Raw genomic sequence first — 22,131 nt, forward strand, 5'->3', positions numbered from 1 at the left:
CGTTGGATGACATGGGTCACAAATGATATATAGAAACTCTATAGATTTTTGTATCCTAAGCCTATAGATCAGAGCTAACACAAAGCTTGTGCCTGTCCTTGAACTGTATTTTATGTTCAAAACCATTTTCCTGAGCCATTTTAACAAATACCTCTCACACATCGCACAAATTTATGGAAACTAGGAGCAAAACTAGAAGCATGTGACGTACAGGTACTTATTCATTACATTTGCAGAAAGCACAGAGTATAGATTATATCCTAGTAGTAAAAAGAGGCCATTGTGACTTACAAGGTAAGTTACCACCTACATATACCACATATAGGTGGCACTAGAGAGCCTGTTTTCTACCTTCTGGAGGAGAGCTTTTTTGAATATGTTTTCCAGAGAGCAATAAAGGGAATGTGACATCAGAATTGACCTATTGTTTTATTTTTTTTGTTAAACATACTTTTAAAGAAATTTAGGTGTTTTTTTTTTATTTTCTATGTCGTTATCTACATTAAGAAATTAATCCTAAAATCTTGCAGTTTTCACTCTGGCCACTGAACCTCACAATAGACCTAAACTTCCTGTTCTGCAGAGATATATACAGACCACTTAAACTAATACAAACCCCAGACCAGCCCCCTAAAAACAGACCCCAGACCCCTTAAACTAATACAGACCTCAGACCAGACTGCTAATTACAGACCCCCTAAATACAGACAGAAGACCAGACCCCCTAAATACAGACCCCAGACCCCTTAAACTAATACACACACCCAGACCAGACCCCCTAAATACATACCCCAAACACCTTAAATTATTACAGACACCAGACTCCATAAATACAGACCATTTAAACTAATCCATCCCCTTATACTTACCTAGCAGCTCACCACACAGTCTTCTCTATGGAGTCTTGCTGCTGTATTAGGACCTTCGGTCATGTGACCAGCAAGTCTCTAAACAGTAACAACAACTGCAGACATAAGGTTATGTATCCCTGTGTCTGCAGTTCCTTTTGCAGGACATACACAATGCAGGTTAGTCACATTTTTTGCCGCGATTCGCCATGGATGCCCCCGGGAGCCTGGCCCCGGGCGGCCGCCTAAAACCCCCTAATGATGACCTGCCAATATATCTTTCAGATACCTCCCAACTGTCCCAGATTCAGCGGGACAGTCCTGGATTTTGGGCAGTATCCTGCTGTCCCAGGTAGCCGGTGGTATGTCCCGGACTCCTGGTGTCACAGTTGAACCCAATGCTGAAGCAAGGAACCGTCAGCTCCCTGCTTCAACATTAGTACAGAGGACTCCCGAGCACTTTAAGCACTGAGCCTGGGGAAGCCCTTGATGTCACTGTCCATGTATGGACAGTGACATCAGTGGCTCCGCCTCATCCTGTAGCAAATCCAAGCGAATCCTCCTGTAGTGAATCCATGTAGCGTTGCCGACGCTCTGGCTGGGGATTCTGCCCCTAGAGAGAGTCCCAATGGCTACAGGTGAAGGGGGATATCGCTATTTACAGGGGGTTGTACTATCTTTAAGGGGGTGTGGTACTATCTACAGGGGACGCTGTGGCGCTATCCACATGGACACTGTGTGTGGCACTATCTACTTGGGCACTGTGGTACTATGTGGGCACTGGCACTTTTTATGTGGGCACTGGCACTAGGGGCAGCTAAGGGAGCATTATACTGTATGGGATGCAGCTAAGGGGCATTAAACTGTATGGTGGCAGCTAGAGGGGCATTATACTGTATTGGGGCAGCTATGGGGGCATTATATTGTATGTGGAAGCTACAGGGGCATTATACTGTGTGGAGGCAGCTAATGGTGCATTATACTGTATGGGGAAGCTACAGGGCAATATACTGTATGTGGCAGCTGTGGGGGCATTATACTGTATGGGGGCAGCTATGGGGCATTATACTGTATAAGAGCAGCTAAGGGGGCATTATACTGTATGGGGCCAGCTATGGAGGCATTATACAGTATTGGTCAGGTATGGGGGCATTATGCTGTATGGGGGCAGCATACATTATGGGGGCAGCTATGGAGTATTATACTCTATGGGGGGCATTATACTGTATGGGTGAAGCTACAGGGACATTATGCTGTGTGGGCATTGTAGTGTTTGGTAGCAGCCAAGGGGGCATGATAGTGTAAGGTGGTAACTATGCAGGAATTATAGTGTATGGTGGTAGCTATGGGGGCATTATACTGTATGGGGGAATCTATAGGGGCATTATACTGTATGGGCAGCACTGGGGGCATTATACTGTATGGCGGCAGCTATGGGGTATTATACTGTATAAGAGCAGCTATGGGGGCATTATACTGTATGGGGGCATCTGTGTGGGCATACTGTATGGGGCATCTGTGTGAGCATTATACTGTATGGGTGCATCTATGGAGGCATTATACTGTATGGGGGCAGCTATGGGGGCATTATACTGTATTGTGACAACTATGAGGGCATTATACTGCGTGTGGGCAGCTATTTGGCATTATACTGTGTGGGAGGCACTAAGGGAGCATGATACTGTATGGGCTGAAGCAGGTGTGTATAGGCGGAGATTGGGCGAGATTAGAGGCCTCACTTAAAAGGGAAAAAATTTGCCACTATGCGCCCAGCAGCGGTTGTCCCTCTTTGCGATACTTGAAAGTTGGGAGGTATGTCTATGTATCTATCTATCTATCTATCTATCTATCTATCTATCTATCTATCTATCTATCTATCTATCTATGCCATGTGTATCTATATATCCATCTATCTCATATTTGTCTATCTATCTATCTAATCTATCTATCTATCTATCTATCTATCTATCTATCTATCTATCCATCCACTCTTAGACGTTATTCAGAATAACGTGTTTTTCACGGCTAATTTGCATTCGCACGGGACACGTTTTCATGGATCCCTCATATCTTGGTGTCTATAGAGGAATCCGTGAAAACGGACAAAAATAAGACATGTTTTTTTCACGGATTCTTCACACGGTCCATTAAAACAACGGCCGTCACACGGACAGTTTACACGTTTGTCTGAATAAGCCATTAATCTGTCTGTTAGTCTTTTCTTGCAAAACTCACCTGTTCCATTTGACAGCACTCATCCCCTGTTGTCTATTTATTACTAATTGGCTGGAAAGAGTAGTATAAAAGGAAGTACAAAAAATAATTATTATAAATGGTTATGCTGACCTTTAATTTTGATGGATAGATAAGTGCTGACATTCAGTGCAATATCATTCTAAAGTGCACAAAATCAGCAATGAATATGTATTAATATAATAATGAGACGATCATAAATATGTTGTCTATTTCGCAAAAATGATGGGGAAAGCACAGCAAGTCAATATCTCGGGTGACATCAGGCTTGAGAAGGGAATAAACAATTTGTAAATTATAAAGATGTATTTTATATGCTTTTAATTCTTGTTATATTTCATAGACTAATATGTATAGGCCCACATTTACTGATATTGTCTAATTGTTAGACAGCGTAAACATAAACCAGGCAGGCACAAAATGCACCAAATTTTTCTAGTTTTATAGTGGTGCATTTTGCATGCTAATTTTTGCGCATCTTGAATGATCTGTTAGACACTTGTCCTTATACCACTTTCGATTTGGCTTTTTTTTGCGGCAGAATTTTGTGCCCGGCTTTTAGTGAATTTTTGGTGCACATTGGCACATTTTTAACAATGCCCCTTTCTGGCAAACCACACCCCTTTCTAAACACTTAAAATGTCTAGTGAGGTGCAAACATCAAAATTGCACCAAAATGCATTAAACTGCGCCAATTTGCACCATCTTTCAACACTTTTGAGACCCAGACACAGTAGTAAATCTGCCCCATAGACTTCTGCTGCTGAAAATAAACTACTGATACACCAAGGGGCCTAGGCCAACCCCTGATAATCAGCTCGATAGCATTATCCCTCCTCCACCAAACTTTACAGTTGGAATAATGCAGTCGGGTAGATAATGTTATCCTGGTATTTGCCTGGCATTGTGCTTGGTGATGCAGGTGCTTGGCCATAGAAACCCATGCCATGAAGCTCCCATGGCACAGTTTTTGTGGTTGTTAATGCCAGACGAGGTTTGATACTCTGCAGTTATTGAGTCAGAAGAGTGTTGGTGACTTTTATGCACTATGCGCCTCAGTACTCGGTGACGCCGTTCTGTAACTTTACGTGGTCTGCCACTTGATGTCTGAGTTGATGTGGTTTCTAAATGCTTCCACTTTGCACGAACGACCCTCACAGATGATCGTGGAATATCTAGGAGGGAAGAAATTCAATGAACTGACTTGTTACAACGATGGCATCTTATTACAGGACCACGCTCAATTTCACTGAGCTCTTTAGATCGACCCATTCTTTCACATGGCTAGGTGCTGGATTTTATACACCTGTGGCAATAGAAACAGAAGTTATAGTCTAGCCCCGGCCTTAAAAATACTACTTCAACGCATTCATAGTTTTCCAAATGTAGAGCTATTCAAGATCAAATAATTGTGGACCCCTTTATTCCTGGCAGACGTAGTTTCTCCTGTATGGTATACTGTCATTTTCTTAGAATTTCAAATCACACAACAGTCAAGTTGCAATAGTTTTTACTCCATCTGCATAATTACAGTCTATTGTGGAAAGGAACGAAAGACAACCTAGAGCCCCTGGCAGAATGGCTAGATCTGCCTCCATTTACATATGTAGAAATATACTGGAAACTTTTATTTCTTTGTGACTATAATTTATTGCTGAGATTCTAGTAAGCGCTCAAGGTTTATGGCCTAATTAACAAAGTATTTGGATGACAATGTATATGGGGCATTCTCTGGAGGGCATGCTTAAGGCTTTATGTATCAAAACTGTCCCTTAAAAACCTGTCCTTGTTGCACATAGCATTCAAAGTCCACATTTAATTTTTATGCAGTTTACAATATAAAATCGGTGATCTGATTGGGCCAAATTGTGCTCTGTATAAATATTAGTACATATTATTTGCAATACTGGCCTCACATAATGGGTAATGGATTGCTGGCCTATTGCTTGCAGTTGTGTAAATTGTGAACCTTTACTAAGAGCAGAGGAAGGGATTTTTTATTGTAGGTGACCAGAACCTATAGTTGCAATCATTAAGTTCCTATACGTAAGTGTACTGTATGTGTACATATAATTTCCCTTCAGAAATGACTTGAATTTATGTATAAATTACAATCTGGATACGTGACTGAATTTATCCTGTTTCATATTTTCTTTCCTCAGGATGGTTACATGAGTTTTCCAAACGTCTTGGACATCCATATCAACAAGTAGAAAGATTTAATTCACCCTCCAATGGTAGTGCACACACCAATGGTAGTCATGTGCTAAACCAATCAATATTGGAAACAACCGGTGGACCTCCCCTGCGGAGTTCTTATATCACGTCTTTATATTTCGCTCTCAGCAGCCTTACTAGTGTAGGATTTGGGAATGTGTCTGCTAACACAGATGCTGAAAAGATCTTTTCCATCTGCACCATGCTGATTGGAGGTGAGATAAGATGCTCTTTACAGTCTATTGGAAATTAGAATATATAAAGCTGTTGCTGACATTTTAGATACTGATCTGAATTGACAGTGTGTGGAGTGTTGGGATTTCTTGAAAATTTCTTTCAGAAACGAATCATCATAATAACAGGCCAGGGTTGCCATTAACAATAAGGGTATGTTCACACGCAGTGACCAAAATCGTCTGAAAATACAGAGCTGTTTTCAGGCGAAAACAGCTCCTGATTTTCAGATGTTTTTGTGCAACTCGCGTTTTTCGCAGAGTTTTTTTACGGCCGTTTTTGGAGCTGTTTTTCAATGGAGTCAATGAAAAACGCCTCCAAAATCGTCCCAAAAAGTGTCCTGCACTTCTTTTGACGAGCCGTCATTTTACGCGCCGTATTTTGACAGCGACGTGTAAAATAAAGGCTTGTGGGAACAGAACATTGTAATTCCCTTTGAAAGCAATGAGCAGATGTTTGTAGGCGTAATGGAGCCGTTTTTTTAGGGGTAATTCGAGGCGTAAAAAGCTCGAATTACATCTGAAAACAGTGCATGTGAACATACCCTCAATGGCAGAGCTGCAGAATTTTTGGACTGTATGTGTATATCTTTTTGCCTTCTCTCTAGACAGTATGCCTCCACTAGCAATATAAGTCTATGTTTTCTCATGAATTTCCAGTATGGATAGCACCATATTTATACTTTTATATATAGTCATGTGCATGTTCTCCTTCTGCTTAAATCCCTCTACCTACAATTTAATGTAACCTTGGGGTCAGAGTATAGGGATTTTCATTCAGCCGGCTGTGTATGACTACTCGTAATGGTAAATGGTTGAATCATGCAGGAAACTGCTCCGCTCTCTGAAGGCTTTCTATATGATAGCCAAAATATGCATTCAGTCAGTTAAGAACTCCAGCTTTTAATGAAAATGTTAAATCATTTTACGATCACTTTCAATAGTAAATGAAACAAAAGACCTAATTCTGTCCATCACGTCCCCCAAAAAAACTAAATATGCAATTCTTACAACTTTTCTACTCTACTGGATACCGATATATGTGGCGTGAATTACTGATTATTATCAAAAAGCATTTTTCCACCATTTTCCAGCTATGTGGAACACCAGATTGTAGAATGAGTTTCGGAAGACAATTGGTGTCAGGCTGGAGATTGTAATGAAAAGTCAGTTAAGAACTCCAGCTTTTAATGAAAATGTTAAATCATTTTACGATCACTTTCAATAGTAAATGAAACAAAAGACCTAATTCTGTCCATCACATCCCCCAAAAAAACTAAATATGCAATTCTTACAACTTTTCTACTCTACTGGATACCGATATATGTGGCGTGAATTACTGATTATTATCAAAAAGCATTTTTCCACCATTTTCCAGCTATGTAGAACACCAGATTGTAGAATGAGTTTCGGAAGACAATTGGTGTCAGGCTGGAGATTGTAATGAAAAGTCAGTAGCAATAATAGAAGCCAGTGGTGACACAGTAAAGATGTAGGTCAGTCTTCCTTCAGACTTATTATGGCTCATTTTCCTCAGTGCGTGTCCTAGTTACCTGTTTATCTTCTTTTTCTTACTGATAATTTAGTTATTATTGCTTTATATCATATTTGCCAACTATCTCCAATTGCCAAAGTGTCATCTGAAATAAGAAATACTCTTTGGACTAGTAGGGCAGACACATCTAGCTAGGACTCTGTTCGGACAGAGCATTAAGCCACAGACAGCTCCTCCGAACAAAAATATTCCCTTACACTGATCTCTGCTAATACAACAGGGAGAGGGAGTGACGTGAGTGGCTGCTTGTTGGATGTTCACATATGATTTCATGCAGAGACACTGGAGCGAGAAGGAGGAGGGTATGTTTTAGTTTTTTTGTTGAAACATATTGGCAGGCAGTTTATGGGGTCACTAAGAGCATCAGAACGTGTTCCTGAAACAGCATTAATAAATCTGCCCCTCTGTGTACAACTCAGCGGAAAATGTTGGCACTAAAAGTAATCCTTATTAAAGACGTTCTTCAGCATTAGTAAAACTTGGCTGCTTTCTTCCAAAAACCGCGCCACACTTGTCCACAATTTGTGTGTGGTATATTAGCTCAGACCCATTCACTTAAATAGAGCTGAGCTGCAATACCAGACACAAATTGTGGACAAGTGTGGCGTGGTTTATGGAAGAAACCAGCCATGTTTTTCTAATCCGGGACAACGACTATAAACTATAAAATATTAATTGGTTGTGTGTGAATGCACGGGTGAAATAAGAACCGTTATTAGTATTCTCTCTCCGGAGCTGCAACCCGCCGATCCTTCCACGTGTCCACGTCTGGGTCTGGTGGCAAACACAATGTTACTGGATAGAAAAGCAGGACCTCTTTCAGGCATTGCCTCTCAAGGATACGCTGGAATTCCACTTCTCTTCTGGATTTTTCTCACAAATTAGTCATCATTTTTTTTCTTTATCCCTCTACTTATGAACTAGTCATATTAATTGTAATTGTTGTATATATAATTGGTGATGAACAATAAATATGTATATATTTTTATGAAAATGCATGGAACTGTATACCACCCTTATTTTAAATTCCTAGATATTGTTTGTGAATGTTATAGCGTCTTTATCTGACGGTCTGAGCCCGTAACGCGTTTTCTTGCAGCACTGCAAATAAAAGAAAAAACTTGCTGTGCCTACCCTCCTCTGTGAGAGAAATCCAGCAGAGAAGAAGTGGAATTTTGCCGGGTATAGGTCCTATTTTCCTATCCACTTTTACAGAATTTTCTTTTGAATTTACACTTTTATTTTTCCTTACTTTGTGATATACTTTGAATCTCCTGTATTAGCAAATACTGAGAAATTTGTAAGGGCTACTATCTATTTAGTGTTCGAATTTCAGAACAATTTACCATCAACAATAATGTCCATTCCATTTCATGGAATATTTTCATCGTTCCTCAGTGAATAACAATTTAGAGCCTGACTTCAATTCCCAATCTGCTATTTAGAGGGCTTGAATCCCTTTTGAATAAAACGTAAATGCAGAAATTGTTCCTTTAGAGCCTGCAGCAATTTGAGCTCCCGCTATTTTAATGTCAGACGTTCACAATGTTTTACAACAGTGAAAGTGGTTACATTGTGTTCTACTAGAAAGTTTGTAAGCATCACCTGAGATACATCTCAGGTTTCTGCTGTTAGGGTATGTTCACATGGCATATGTGTGAAGCAGAAAAATACGGGGCTGATTTCAAGAGAAAACAATCTCTGACTCCGGACGTTTTTGTAGCTAATTTTCAAATAGTTTTTGCTTTTTGCAAGCTTTCTTCAGCGTATTTTGAAGTGCATTTTAAGACGTATTTGCAAAGCATTTTTTATAGGGTCAATAAAAAATTGGCTTGTAAAATGTTTCAAGAATTTACATGTCACTTCTTTTTTTATGAAGAATATTTTTACGTGGCGCTTTTTAATTTAGCAGAGTAAAAATACGCTTCAAATGAACTACACAGCGTATTATCCATGGAAATCAATAGGAAGCTGTTTGCATGCGTATTTCACGTGTATTTCTGAGCGTAGTAGGAGCGTTTTATGCTCTGAAATACACCTAAATATAAGCTGTGTGAACATGCCCTAATTCTACTCGGCACAGATTTCTAGTTGTTTTAGTAGAGAATTGCTCCACCAGCGGATCAGTGCAAAATTCTCTCTTTAGACCTTACAGGTGTCTCCATTGTACTAGTACTCCATACTAGTACTACTCGATATTTATTTATTTTTTTAAATGTATAGGGCTGGGTTCACAGTGTGTGGTTTTGCTGCGTTTTTAGCATGTATTGTTTATTTATTTTTTTGGTTGATGGACTCCCATCAAGAGACATGGAAGTTTCAACAAAAACACAGGGTGAACCCAGCCTATCACTGGAAACACAACCTCTGATATACTTGCTGCATTGAAAAAAAATTGTAACTATTGACTAAAACTAAATTGTTTAACATCAAATCCATGGTATTCAGTTATTTTCTGTAATAGATGAGTATTGGGTATTGACAAAATACCATTGGAGTATCATGTTTTAATTTATTAGATAGATAGATAGATAGATAGATAGATAGATAGATAGATAGATAGATAGATAGATAGATAGATAGATAGATAGATAGATAGATAGATAGATAGATAGATAGATAGATAGATAGATAGATACTTTTTATTATAGAAATCCTAATTCTGTACAATAGCTGTTGAGTTAAATAGTGAATAAATAATATGGTCACATAATGTACATTAGGCTAAATTATATATTAATGTAATAATAACATTGAAAACTATTTTGAAAAGCCTGTGAAAAGACCAAAATGACATGTACAATAATAGTTCTAGTTTTCGTTTTATCTTCATACAGTCTCTGTAAGGATACTTGTTGACTTCTCATTTTTACATTTTATCATTTATACCTTGATCTTTTGTTCAGCCCTCATGCATGCGGTTGTATTTGGTAATGTGACTGCCATCATTCAGAGGATGTACTCTCGAAGATCTCTCTATCATACCCGTACCAAGGACTTGAAGGACTTTATAAGAGTGCATCGTATGCCCAAGCCGCTCAAGCAGAGAGTGCTGGAGTGTTTCCAGACCACATGGTCAGTCAACAATGGCATTGATGCAAATGAGGTATGTGACATTAATGTGATCGGAACCATTTATTAGAACAAAATTGGTAGTGCTGTGGTAGGTATGTATTTGGCAATAAAATGACCGTGGTTGCCAGTCTCTTCTTTATTTCAATGAAGAGTCGGCTGTCATGAAAAATTCAGTTAAATAATATAACTGTAGTTTATTGAGAACTTAAGAAATGTATTCTTATTGCATATAGTGTGGTATCATAGCTTTAACTAAAGTAAATTTTGTGAAAACTCATCCACGAATCATAAATCTAAGTGGTAATGGATGTACTAAAATAAATGTGCCATTGTTTCTCTATTAAAACTGCCAGATGGCATAATAAATACTTAAACTACAAGCTGTGCTAGAAATAAAAGTAAAATAAAACAACAGCTAAAACAAACAGTAGTACCACAAAGTAAAACACCCAAATTTGTTCCTCGCCATAGATCAGAGCTATCTAAGTACAATGATCTTGTAATTATTCTACTGTCAAACAAATGATACATCAAAAGAAGCCGCCAAAACATATAAGCTGCAATATTTTGATCTGCTGACAACATAGAAAGATGCTATTTGCTGTACTTTGTTTATGTCTTGTTTCTTCACATGATCTTGGTTGGGGGGTTGGACACTTGTTTGATCTTCATAAAGTCTTTTATACAGTTTCACAATTATGTGTGCTAGAATCACTTTTTGAAATGTGTCCCAACGGCCAGGTCACTTCTGGTCTCTCCTGATCTAGATGAGGTCAGATCAGATCATTGGAGACTTGGTTTTACCCGAGATCCTATTCTTGTTAACAGAAGACTCCTATTGTCAGAAAAGAAGAAAAGCTTTGCACACTGAGGTCATGTAATTCCACCGCATGCATTCAAGATGACACAATAGCTTCTTCCATTGCCGGAGGCCAGATGTATCTGTGGAGATCCAAGTACAATAGAAACAACCACTGTCATTCTCTCGCTACACAGTGATGCAGATCAGTCTGCACTGGCAGTCACTCTTGTGTTAGATATAATAATACCTGTCACATTTCTCTTATACTTAAATGGGTTTGCTGCCATGTTGTTTCTGGGCTTTCTAGCTTTTTAGCATAAAATATAAAGATACATATAACAGTTTTAGTAATATACAATTTTATCGTCGCCCTACCACCTGTTTAACTATAAATATTCTGCATTGTGTTATACGTAGATTTGACTTATGGAAAATTCACTTTGTTTCCTGAGTGTAGTTTTTGTATTATTGGCAGTGCAGGAATTGAACACATACCTCACATCTGTACCCCCTTCCCCTTATCTGTTTTTGAATTTAGCTTCTTAGGGATTTTCCTGATGAACTAAGAGCTGATATCGCCATGCATCTTAACAAGGAGATCCTCCAGCTGCCAATATTCGAGTCTGCGAGTCGAGGCTGTCTGCGTTCTCTGTCTCTCAGCATTAAAACCTCTTTTTGCGCCCCAGGAGAATACCTTATCAGGCAGGGGGATGCTTTACAAGCCATATATTTTGTTTGCTCTGGATCCATGGAGGTGCTGAAAGACAATACTGTTCTTGCCATCTTAGGTGGGTTTTCATAGGACAATGAGGCATTCTTCTTTTCTCTCACCAAATAGTGGTCATCCACAAGACCGGAAAACATGCTAGAATTTCTAGATATATCAATTACAACAACAGTAGCCATAAAGATTATAATGAGGTTGGGTGTACTTTACAGAAAATATTAGGGCATTAAGATAACAGCAATTACATAATATATTTTTAATGGGAGTTACCGGACAGTGGAGCCTGTCAGCAGGCTATAGGCTGTTTTTATGACAGTCTATAGTCTGCATTTCAATTGAAAATTTCAGTGGCTGGTGACAGTCTATAGCTTACTAATGTGTACTTGAAGTGGTTTTCCACTACCGAACAACTGATGACCTATCTACCAGATAGGTCATCAGTATATGATCGGTGGGGTCTGACACACAGACCCTGCACCAATCAGCTGCTTCGGCTTCCTCCGGGCACTGGATGTCCTTTCTGGAAGCAGCAGATGGCTCCGGCCACGGTATAGCAGCCGAGCTGCAGTACTACAGCTCTGCTCCTATTCAAGTGAGCATGGCTGCTATGCAATGCACGGAGCCAACTGCTTAGAATGACATTCGGTGCCCGCAGGTAGCCGGAGCAGCTGATCGGTGCGTGGTCCATGTGTCGGACCCGCACCACTGATATTCTGATGACCTATCCGGTGTTCTCCAGAGAACTGTACACCCTTAACTTTTCTTGACTTGCGTTACGTTATAAAATTTGTCATGATACCTGTTCAATACAATCTCGCACCATCCAGTAAAGAAATATATACATTAACGTTTTTTTTAACATAGTCCATGACCGACGAATGGCTGACAGATGGTACTTATCAGAGGCATCCGTCACTGCCATCCAGTAAACAAAATGAATACGTTAAAAGAGTCTATAGGTGACAAATGGCTGAGTGATGGCTGATGGATGGCCTCCGTTGTTTTGACGGAATGAATAACGCAGTCAACTACAGTATTGATTCCGTCAAAATAACGGAACCCGTACACAAAAGTGACAAATGGAAACCATTTGCAATGGATTCATCACCATTGAAATAAATGGTGATGCAAACAGATACCTATGGTTTCCGTTTGTTTCAGTTTCATGGGTTCCCCTGATGGAAAGCTCAGACGGAACCTATGAATGGAGTTCCAACGCAGATGTGAATGAAGCCTTAGTATTTTACCATTGGTGGATGTTAAAAAGAGAAGGTGAAACTAACTCTTTGATCCTTCCAGGGAAAGGAGATCTGATTGGTTCAGACAATCTCAACAAAAACCGGGTGATTAAGACCAATGCCAATGTGAAAGCCTTAACTTATTGTGATCTGCAGTATATCAGTTTGAAGGGACTTCGGGAAGTCTTAGAGCTCTATCCAGAATATTCTCACAAATTTATCTCTGAAATCCAGCATGATCTCACCTACAATCTTCGGGAAGGCAGTGAAGCAGATGTAAGTTTATATCTTGTTATGTGGTAGTGCTGTTATAATAATTTGCTATTATATATGTCATTACATCAGTTAAAGTGATTATTTTTTGAAAATGTTAAAACAAAGGAGTATGGGGAAATGGGCAAAAAAAGGCAGAATTCTGCACAGTCAAATTTCCATGTCAGCTTTGTGCAATGTTTATTTGTGAACTGTTCATGAAACTCAATGAAAAATGTATGAATATATAAAGCATTTGTGATTCTAGTATCAGGTCAAACCTGAAGTTTATTTCATAAATGTGAACATTCTGTTTCATGCTGAAACTCGTACTTTTGAAATATAGCAATTATAGAAGTGAGAAAAGAGAAATCAATGGAAGTTGGTTCATTCGCAGACAGAAAATGATACTCGTTTAGAGATATGTAATGATAACAATCCATGGTAAGGGTATTAATAACAAAGACTTCTATTATGTAGCTGCAGAAACATTATTCCCCTGCTCGTGTGCTCATTTTCTATTCTATTCTCCTCCTCTTCTGGTTTGCGGTCTGCTCGTTAGTAGTTTGTGATTCAATTAAAGAGAAACTGTCACCAGATTTCACAATACAAACTGCATACATTATTAGATAGATCTTTTAGACCTGATGAAGCTGGTGTACTTACTTTGAAAATCCATGGCTGTAAAACATTTTTTCAAAGTTTTCCAGCCTGATATTAAAATAAGCATTTCATGAGTTTAGTCTCTGGCTGAACTAATAAAATGCTTATTTTAATATCAGGCGAGATAACTTTCAAAAAGGAATATACAGCCATTCTGACATAGATTTTCAAAGTTAGTACATCAGTCTCATTAGGTCTAAGATATCTATTTCATAATGTATGCAGTTTGTATTGTAAAATATTTGGTGACAGTTATTCTTTATTTTTTCTGTCTTAATTAGGTTACAATCAAAAGAGTAAGGCCTCAATCACACGGCATGGTGTCATATGGAGCACCTACCATTCTGTATTTCGGAACCATAGGCACTTAGTTTGCCGCTGTTTCGTGTCTCTGCGAGTCGCTCTAATCTTTCCATGGCAGCAAAGTGAACAAAGGCGGATTATATGGTGCCGTGAGCAAAGATCAGGAGTAGGCTGCTATGGTCTCCCCACTTCTCTATGTACTCCATTGAATATAGTTTACATCCCTTTATTTAGGGAACACCGTAAAGTAAGAGAATGACCTGCTCTATCTTTGGAAACAAAGCAATCCATACTAACATAATATTCTACATAAACAACTACAATAGGTTTAGCACAATATAAGACTATCACTTGAGTATGAAATGTTAAGTAAATTTATTTAGTCAGGAAAATTGTAGTGATTTGGAGAAACTATGATGCATGGCAGATAACTTCCTTACTGGGGTTTTCAAAGTAGTTCTGCAATGTTATATTATACTTTGTGTTTCAATTCCTTACCATTTTCTAATTTTCTGTTTGCTGTCAGTAAATTGAAAAATTCTTTGCTTACATTCATAGGCTGAAACCCATCCTGATAAGCTGACATTCACCCGGATGCATGGCTCATTAACAGGGCTGCCATTTGAAATATCAGGGCCCTATACAGTCAAATGGTTATGTCCTACATCTTCTATATCCCATCTTGTAAGCCATAATATACATTTAGTGGGAGATTTGAAGGGGGATAATATGATCATAATGCAGTTGTTTTTATGCTCCCTTTCAAGCCCATAACATATATTTGGGAGCGGGACAAAACTTATCTGGGGCATGTAAAATTAATGGGCCTTATGTTTACAAATTGTTGCCTATTAAATGGAGCCCATTCAATAACACTGGGGCTCCATGTAAGGTGGGTGCAGTCCACAAGCTCATGTATACCCCTTTTTTGGACTATTTAGCCTGGGAACCTGACTACAGTACCATCTGTACTGCCTGAGGTGGCCCTGTCATTAGAACGAAAAGCTCTGATACACTGTAATGAGCTGTGCAGTTGTGTGAGCAGGACATGATCAGAACAGGTTTTCAGCCTCTGCATGTTATCAATGAATGTGTCTATTCACTGACAGTAAGCACACATCTTGCAAATGGGTTTTAATTCCTCACCACATATAAGTTGCAGACATTGCTTATTATACAATGGTTAATTTGTATTTACATGAAACCGGAAAACCCCTTTAATAGTATAAATAACCTCTGGCCCTACACGTTTAGTTTTGTCAGAGAAATACAGTAATCAGAAAGATATATTTTTCCTTTCACAGAATGTGTTTTGAACTGTGAATTCGGGCTTTAAACAGTTTCAGACTGCCTGAGGCTCCAAATTTCACACAAACGAATTGTTCAAAGATTAAAAAAAAGCAAAAACAAACCTTAGCTTATTTCATAGAAAAGGAGAGGCTCATACCCGTGCTGTGTTGATGGCAGTAGAATCACAGAAGAATTAAAAGATGTCTCAAGGAGCATAGGTGTCAGTGAGATATCTTACCCCCCTCTGTGACCAGCTTTAGACTCACTATGCTTGGATCAATTCTTCATCCATAAAATATCTGTTGCCATCGGTGCTGAGTACACCAACATAGAAACTACAATATTTTAAAAATTAATGAGAAACAAACAAGAGATAAAGTTTCTCACAATGTTTGTCATTCCTCAGTATTTTCTGCATGTTCCTAAAACAGTTTTGTAGAAATCCTGTAGACAACACAGTGGTTAATTTCCTGCTGATCGCTTCAATTTTTGGCAAATGAATGGCTTAGGGATGGGGTGAAGCTTAACAATCTTTGTATCCTACTGCAGATGGGGGAGGCTCCTGCTGCAGCCAGGTGTCTTACCGCTAGACACTATTTTGAGGAGAAGTGGGATTGGCATTTGATCTCCTGGAATACATATATAAGAATTCTTTATATATTACTCAATTTTATTTGCAATATGAGGCCAAATAGAGTAAAAGGAAAGCTGTAGCTTAACGGAGGAATTTCTCAGATATCTTCTAAATTTTTTTGCAAGTTTTCTATGTTAAGTGTTCCTTTAATAAGGCTAAAAGCCTTCAAATGTAGCTTTTATTGTCAGCACAGAGCAGTTCACTGATATACCTTGTATGTTAATGAGATAATAACGAACAGAATATTATAAGAGGATTGTTATTCAGGGCACTTAGTTTAGAAAACCCATTTTTAAATATTCTGTTAGGGAATTCTGAGTTAACAGAGGGGGTCCCTGGATAGGACCCTCATCTATTAGCGAGAGTGGAAAGTGGCTACAAAGAACTCTTGCTCTGGAGCACCCAACACATTCATGTTGTACGTGGACAGCCCATTGATTACATTAAAGGGGTTGTTCCCTTTAAGAAAAATATCAGCAATGCATTTTAAACCGTATTTTTGGTAAAGTTACTATTTGACTTTATTTGCAGTTCAGCACCATTTTCCCGGCGCCAAAACCCACGCCCCATGTTATGACAGCTGTATCTGCCCTTACAGCTGGGACTCTCATCCATAATGTGGCCGAGGATGGAGGAGCATCTAACTAGACACGTCACTCTGCATCCTTTATTGTAGAACACTTCTGCGCTTGTCTCCATGACGCACTGCATTATAATAAAGGATGCAGAGAGACGTGTCTAGTCACATGCTCCTTGACCATATTACTGTATGTAAGGATAAATAAGATACATTTGTCATAACAAGGGGCCGTGGCTTATGACCCCAGGAAAATGGGTGTAAATAAAGTCAAATAGTAAGTTTACCAAAACTACTGTTTAGAGTTCACTAATATTTTTCTTAAAGTGACCAATCCCTTTAAGGACTATGTAATGCTCAATTTTCACTGTAGTGGCACTGCTTGCAAATTGAAAACTTGTTTCCAGGTTCCTCCACAGATTACAGCTGATAGCTAGGAAAACTAGGAGTAGGACACCCTAAGGGTATGTAATCATGGCTTATTTTCGGCCATTTTTCGGGCCGTAAACTACCAAAAAACGTCTGGAAAGTCGGAAGCAGAACGCCTCCAAACATCTGCTCATTGATTTCAATGGGAAAAACAGCGTTCTGGTCTGACGGGGCGTTCTTTTACGCGGCCATTTTGAAAAAACGGTGCGTAAAAAAACGCCCCGTAAAAAGAAATGCATGTCACTTTTTGAGCCATTTTTGGAGCCGTTTTTCATTGACTCTATAGAAAAATAGCTCCAAAAACGCCCGTAAAAAAACGCAGCGAAAAACACGAGTTTGCTTAAAAAACGGCTGAAAATCAGGAGCTGTTTTCTCTTGAAAATAGCTCCGTATTTTCAGACGTGTTTTTGCTAAGCGTGTGAACATACCCTTATTGTTAGGGAATCCATCTAACAAAACGGGTTTGTCCAAAGTGAAAAACTCTATTAACATTTTTCGGGGCTGTTAGCTGTACAGTCATTGCATATGACAAATGTTCCATTTTTATCACAAGGACATGTAAATGTAGCAGTAGTAAAAATAACATTTCACCAGTGTATCAAAGATGCACAACCCATTTACATGGAATGATACAAGTCCCATAGTCAGTAAGTGTAACCTTTCATGTAAAAAACTTGCACAACTTATTTTGCATTAATTTACATTAGCACTAAGGCCTAATTGGAATTTCCACATTACATTGCACTGAAGTCTATATTTTATACTGTTCTGCGATTGATTTCAGTTGACGCTGTGTGCAGCATATAGATAGCACGGAACACAGAGCATAAACTTGAATTAATAATCCCTCAGAGGACGGGGGTTTTCAGCCTCACAGAAATGTCTACAGATCCTAAAAATAGGCTCTCAGATCTATTCATAGCTACACTGAGCGGCAGCCTCTGTTGGTGAAATCCCACTGGGAGAAAACGCTATAAATAAAACCTGCTGTGCTGGGTTTCCTCTTCGTCTACTTAATTAACTGAATAAAGCTCCTTGAACAAATAAGAGAGGGTATGTGAAGCTTTGCAGGTGCCACTGTTGAGATTTAGTTACAAATGAATAGGTGTTTGCCCAGATAATTAACATGACTATTTAGATGGGTAGTTATTTCATTTTGATTACATATTTGTAATTCTTTGTACTCGCATATGATTTGTGTATAGATTTGTGTACGTATTATTAGAGAAGAAGTCTGTAAAGGTGGTCATAGACCTGAAGATAATTCTAGCAATCTATGGTTAGTGGTCAAAGCTAAAAGGGTCCATGCACATGGCAAAACCGCGTGCATGGACCCTGTATGACGGAAAACGGATTCAATATGGTTCCGCATAATGGAGACGTAGGCACTTCATGCGCTGCTTGGTGTCTCTGTGGGACACCGTATTCTCCCCAATGCTTCTAGTGTGTTGAAACATGCCATGATTTGTTTTCTGATAGTACAGTATGCACTTATAGAATTCTGTAGGTGTTGTATTTGGAATGCATGTGTTTCAGATCCTGTGAGCATGAGGCATTACTATTAACCATATTACTCCTAAGGCTCTGTTCGGATTGTTAATGCCATCTCCCTCTGTAAAAAGGACCGTGCTGCCGACAACGATTATTTTTTTAGGCAGCATAAAAGCTGCGATCAGCCGACAAACAAGCGGTTGCTTGTTTGTCGGCTGATAACTGCTAAGTTTATACAGGCCAATGATCAGGAACGAGAGTTCTTATGAATGCTTAGCCGATCAGCCCGTGTAAATGGACCTTTACTAAGGTCTGTCTCGATGACATAATCTCCTTAAGATAGTCATAAATGGTAAATCCGGTTTTATAATGATTTGATTTTTTGCATATTCATTATGTACTACTGTTCATGAACTCTTACTGGCTCATTAGAAAGGTCTGATGGTTGCTGAAAAGATCTGGTCCATTGAAAAAATATGAGAATGAGCTGCCTGTGATATATTGACTTGCAAGGAAGTAATCATTAGACAGTTATTTGGCATTGCAAGTTTCCCTGTGCCCAGCTGGGCATGAGCAGGAGTCTGCTGGGAGACCGCAATCAGCCGTCGCGGCCACACCAGTTACTTCCCTTTATAATCAAGCAGATGTATTCTCAGAGTTAGCGCCTTACACAAAGATATGGATCCACTGCCAGAATGAAGCATAAAGGGCTGGCAGGGAAGTAATTGCTCGATACAGAATGACTCTGCTCAGAGAATTGTTCGAGTAGAGCCAGCAGGGAGCTATGTGAGGAAGGTAATTGTACAGATACGATTAGTCCCTATTTAGTGACAAATCAACTGATGCAATAAATAACCTCAAATCAAGACTGTAGAGGGGTTATAAGGGTGCCAAAGCATTCTGTTTGTGAATCCTGGTGACACACCACATAAGTTGGCTCTGCTGATTATTATAATATATGGGGCCACCATGATTGGTTATGTATAACACAATACTTCTTTATAAAACTATATAACTCAATATCAGTTTAAAGATGTATCCTCCTCAGCAAGAACATTTCTATATAAACATATTTATCTTACAATTAGGGAACAATAGATCGACTCCTTTACTAAATACGTTATTTTCAGAACAGTATGGGCCAAAAGTTTTGAGACTGACACAAATTTGGGTTTTCACAAAGTTTGCTGCTTCAGTGTTTTTAGATCTTTTAGTCAGATGTTTCTATTGTATACTGAAGTACAATTATAAGCATTTCATACGTTTTTAAACATTTTTTGACAAATACATCAAGTTTATGCAAAGACTCAATATTTACAGTGTTGACCCTTCTGTTTCAAGACTTCTGCAATTCGCCCTGGCATCCTGGATGTTAGCTTCTGGGCCGAATCCTGACTGATGGCAACCCATTCTTGCCTAATCAGTGCTTGGAGTTTATCACAATAACTGTGGTTTTTTTTTGTCCACCCGCTTTTTGAGGATTGACCAAAGGGCTTGAGATCTGGGGATTTTCCTGGCCATGGACCCAACATTTCAATGTTTTGTTCACCAAGCCACTTGGTTATCACTTTTGCCTTGTGACATGGTAGTCCATCATGCTGGAAAAAGCATTGTTCATCACCAAATTGCTCCTGGATCGTTGGGAGAAAGTGCTCTTGGAGGATATATAGATACCATTCTTTATTCATGGGAGTGTTCTTAGGCAAAATTGTGAGTGAGCCCACTCCCTTGGATGAAAAGCAACCAAACATATGAATGGTCCCAGGATTCTTTACTGTTGGCATGACACAAGACTCATGATAGCGCTCACCTTTCCTTCTCCGGACAATCATTCTTCCAAATGTCCCAAACAGTCTGAAGGGGGCTTCATCAGAGAAAATACCTTTACCCCAGTCCTTTGCAGTCCAATCTCTGTACTTCCTGCAGAATGTCAGTCTGTCCTTGATGTTTTTCATGGAGAGAAGGGGCTTCTTTTGCTGCCCTTCTTGACACCAGACCTGCCTCCAAAATCCTTCGCTTCACTGTGCGTGCAGATGCACTGACACCTGCCTGTTGCCATTTCTGAGCAAGCTCTGCACTTGTGTTGAACCGATACCGTATCTGAATCCTCTTTAGGAGACGGTCCTGGCACATGCTGGATTTTCTTGGGCGCCCTGAAGCCTTCTTCACCGCAATTGAACCGCTCTCCTTGAAGTTCTTGATGATTTGATAAATGGTTGATCTATGAGAAAACTTAAAAGCAGCAATGTCCTTGCCTGAGAAGATCGCTGAAATAATGTTAGCAGGTCAATTTGTGGCAGTGCAGAAATGCAGTGGAAATTGGGTTTTTGTGATTAAGTTAATTTTCATGGCAAGTAATGACTTTGCAGTTAATTGTAATTCATCTGATCACCTTCATAACAATCTAGAGTTAATGCAAATTGCCACTATAAAAACTGAATAAGCAAACTTTGTGAAAAACAAAATTTGTATCAGTCACAAAACTTTTGGTCAGGACTGTACCATATCCCATTACAATGACTTCTCCAACTTATTGTTGTTACTTATTGTTTTATTTTTAGTTAAAAGGGGTATTGTGGTTTCAACAAATAAAGCGTATTTTATGTGTAATGAGTTAGACTTACGTTATATCCCCTTGTAGATATTGCCACACATACCCCTGTAAATAGTGCCACACTCCCCCTTGCAGATAGTGCCACACAGCCCCCCTTGCAGAAAGTGCCACACAGCCCCCTTGCAGAAAGTGCCACACAGTCCCCCTTGCAGAAAGTGCCGCACAGCCCCCCTTGTAGATAGTGCCACACACAGCCCCCCTTGTAGGTAGTGCCCCCCTAACAAATTACAATTTTTTTACTCACTTAGCACCGTTCCTGCGACGAACTGAGCTGTTTAACAGCCTAGGCAGCATACTATGAGACGCCAAGACGGGATCCTTGCATAGGCCAGCATGATCCGGTGAAGTCATTACGCTGGCCTGCACAAGGATCCTGTACCAACGCCTTATAGGCTGCAGGCAACGTGGCCTGTAGCCTAGTGAAAGGCAGAGCAGGGAAATAGCTCCCTGCTCTGCCATAGTATTCAATAGTAGCATCTGCGTTCTAAGGAAGCAGATACAATTGAATGTGGCAGCCGCCAAGGGCCCTGGATGGCCTAGGCTTGTGACGCCACCAGGCATGAGGGGGCTGTGCCGCCCAGCACATACATGTTATGTGCCAGGCCAGGCAGCATGGGCATCCTCATGCCGCTGGCCCCGTAGCAGCAGCTATGGCTGCTACAGCGGTAGTTCTGCCACTGGGTTACAGTATGTTCATACTTGTGGTTTCTGTTAAAAGCAAATACCAGGACACAACGCATTGTTGGATTCATCATACAATAGATACCACACCGGTGCCCGATTGACCCTGTTGACTTACAATAGGGCCCGTAAGGTTCCATCGTGCAGTCCTTTATTCGACAGAAAAATAGCATTGTATGCAGTGATATTCTTATATTCAAATCTGATGGAACTGCCAACGTAGCCTGAAATTTTTCAAAAACATAAAGC

At 39.6% G+C, this 22,131-nt stretch overlaps 1 protein-coding gene across 2 annotated transcripts in view; it reads left to right on the plus strand.

Annotated features, from left to right (window-relative positions):
* The window catches only part of LOC142655484 (voltage-gated delayed rectifier potassium channel KCNH8-like), a 421,759-nt gene that overhangs the window by 351,143 nt on the left and 48,485 nt on the right, over positions 1-22,131 (plus strand). For both annotated transcript variants that reach the window (XM_075829713.1, XM_075829714.1), the window contains exons 8-11: positions 5,264-5,533; positions 10,013-10,212; positions 11,522-11,771; positions 13,010-13,224. In XM_075829713.1, the coding sequence (XP_075685828.1) occupies positions 5,264-5,533; positions 10,013-10,212; positions 11,522-11,771; positions 13,010-13,224 (935 nt within the window). The remainder of the gene's footprint in view (positions 1-5,263; positions 5,534-10,012; positions 10,213-11,521; positions 11,772-13,009; positions 13,225-22,131) is intronic.

This window comes from Rhinoderma darwinii, chromosome 6, assembly GCF_050947455.1.
Source record: "Rhinoderma darwinii isolate aRhiDar2 chromosome 6, aRhiDar2.hap1, whole genome shotgun sequence".
In the NCBI taxonomy this organism is placed as follows: Eukaryota; Metazoa; Chordata; class Amphibia; order Anura; family Rhinodermatidae; genus Rhinoderma; species Rhinoderma darwinii.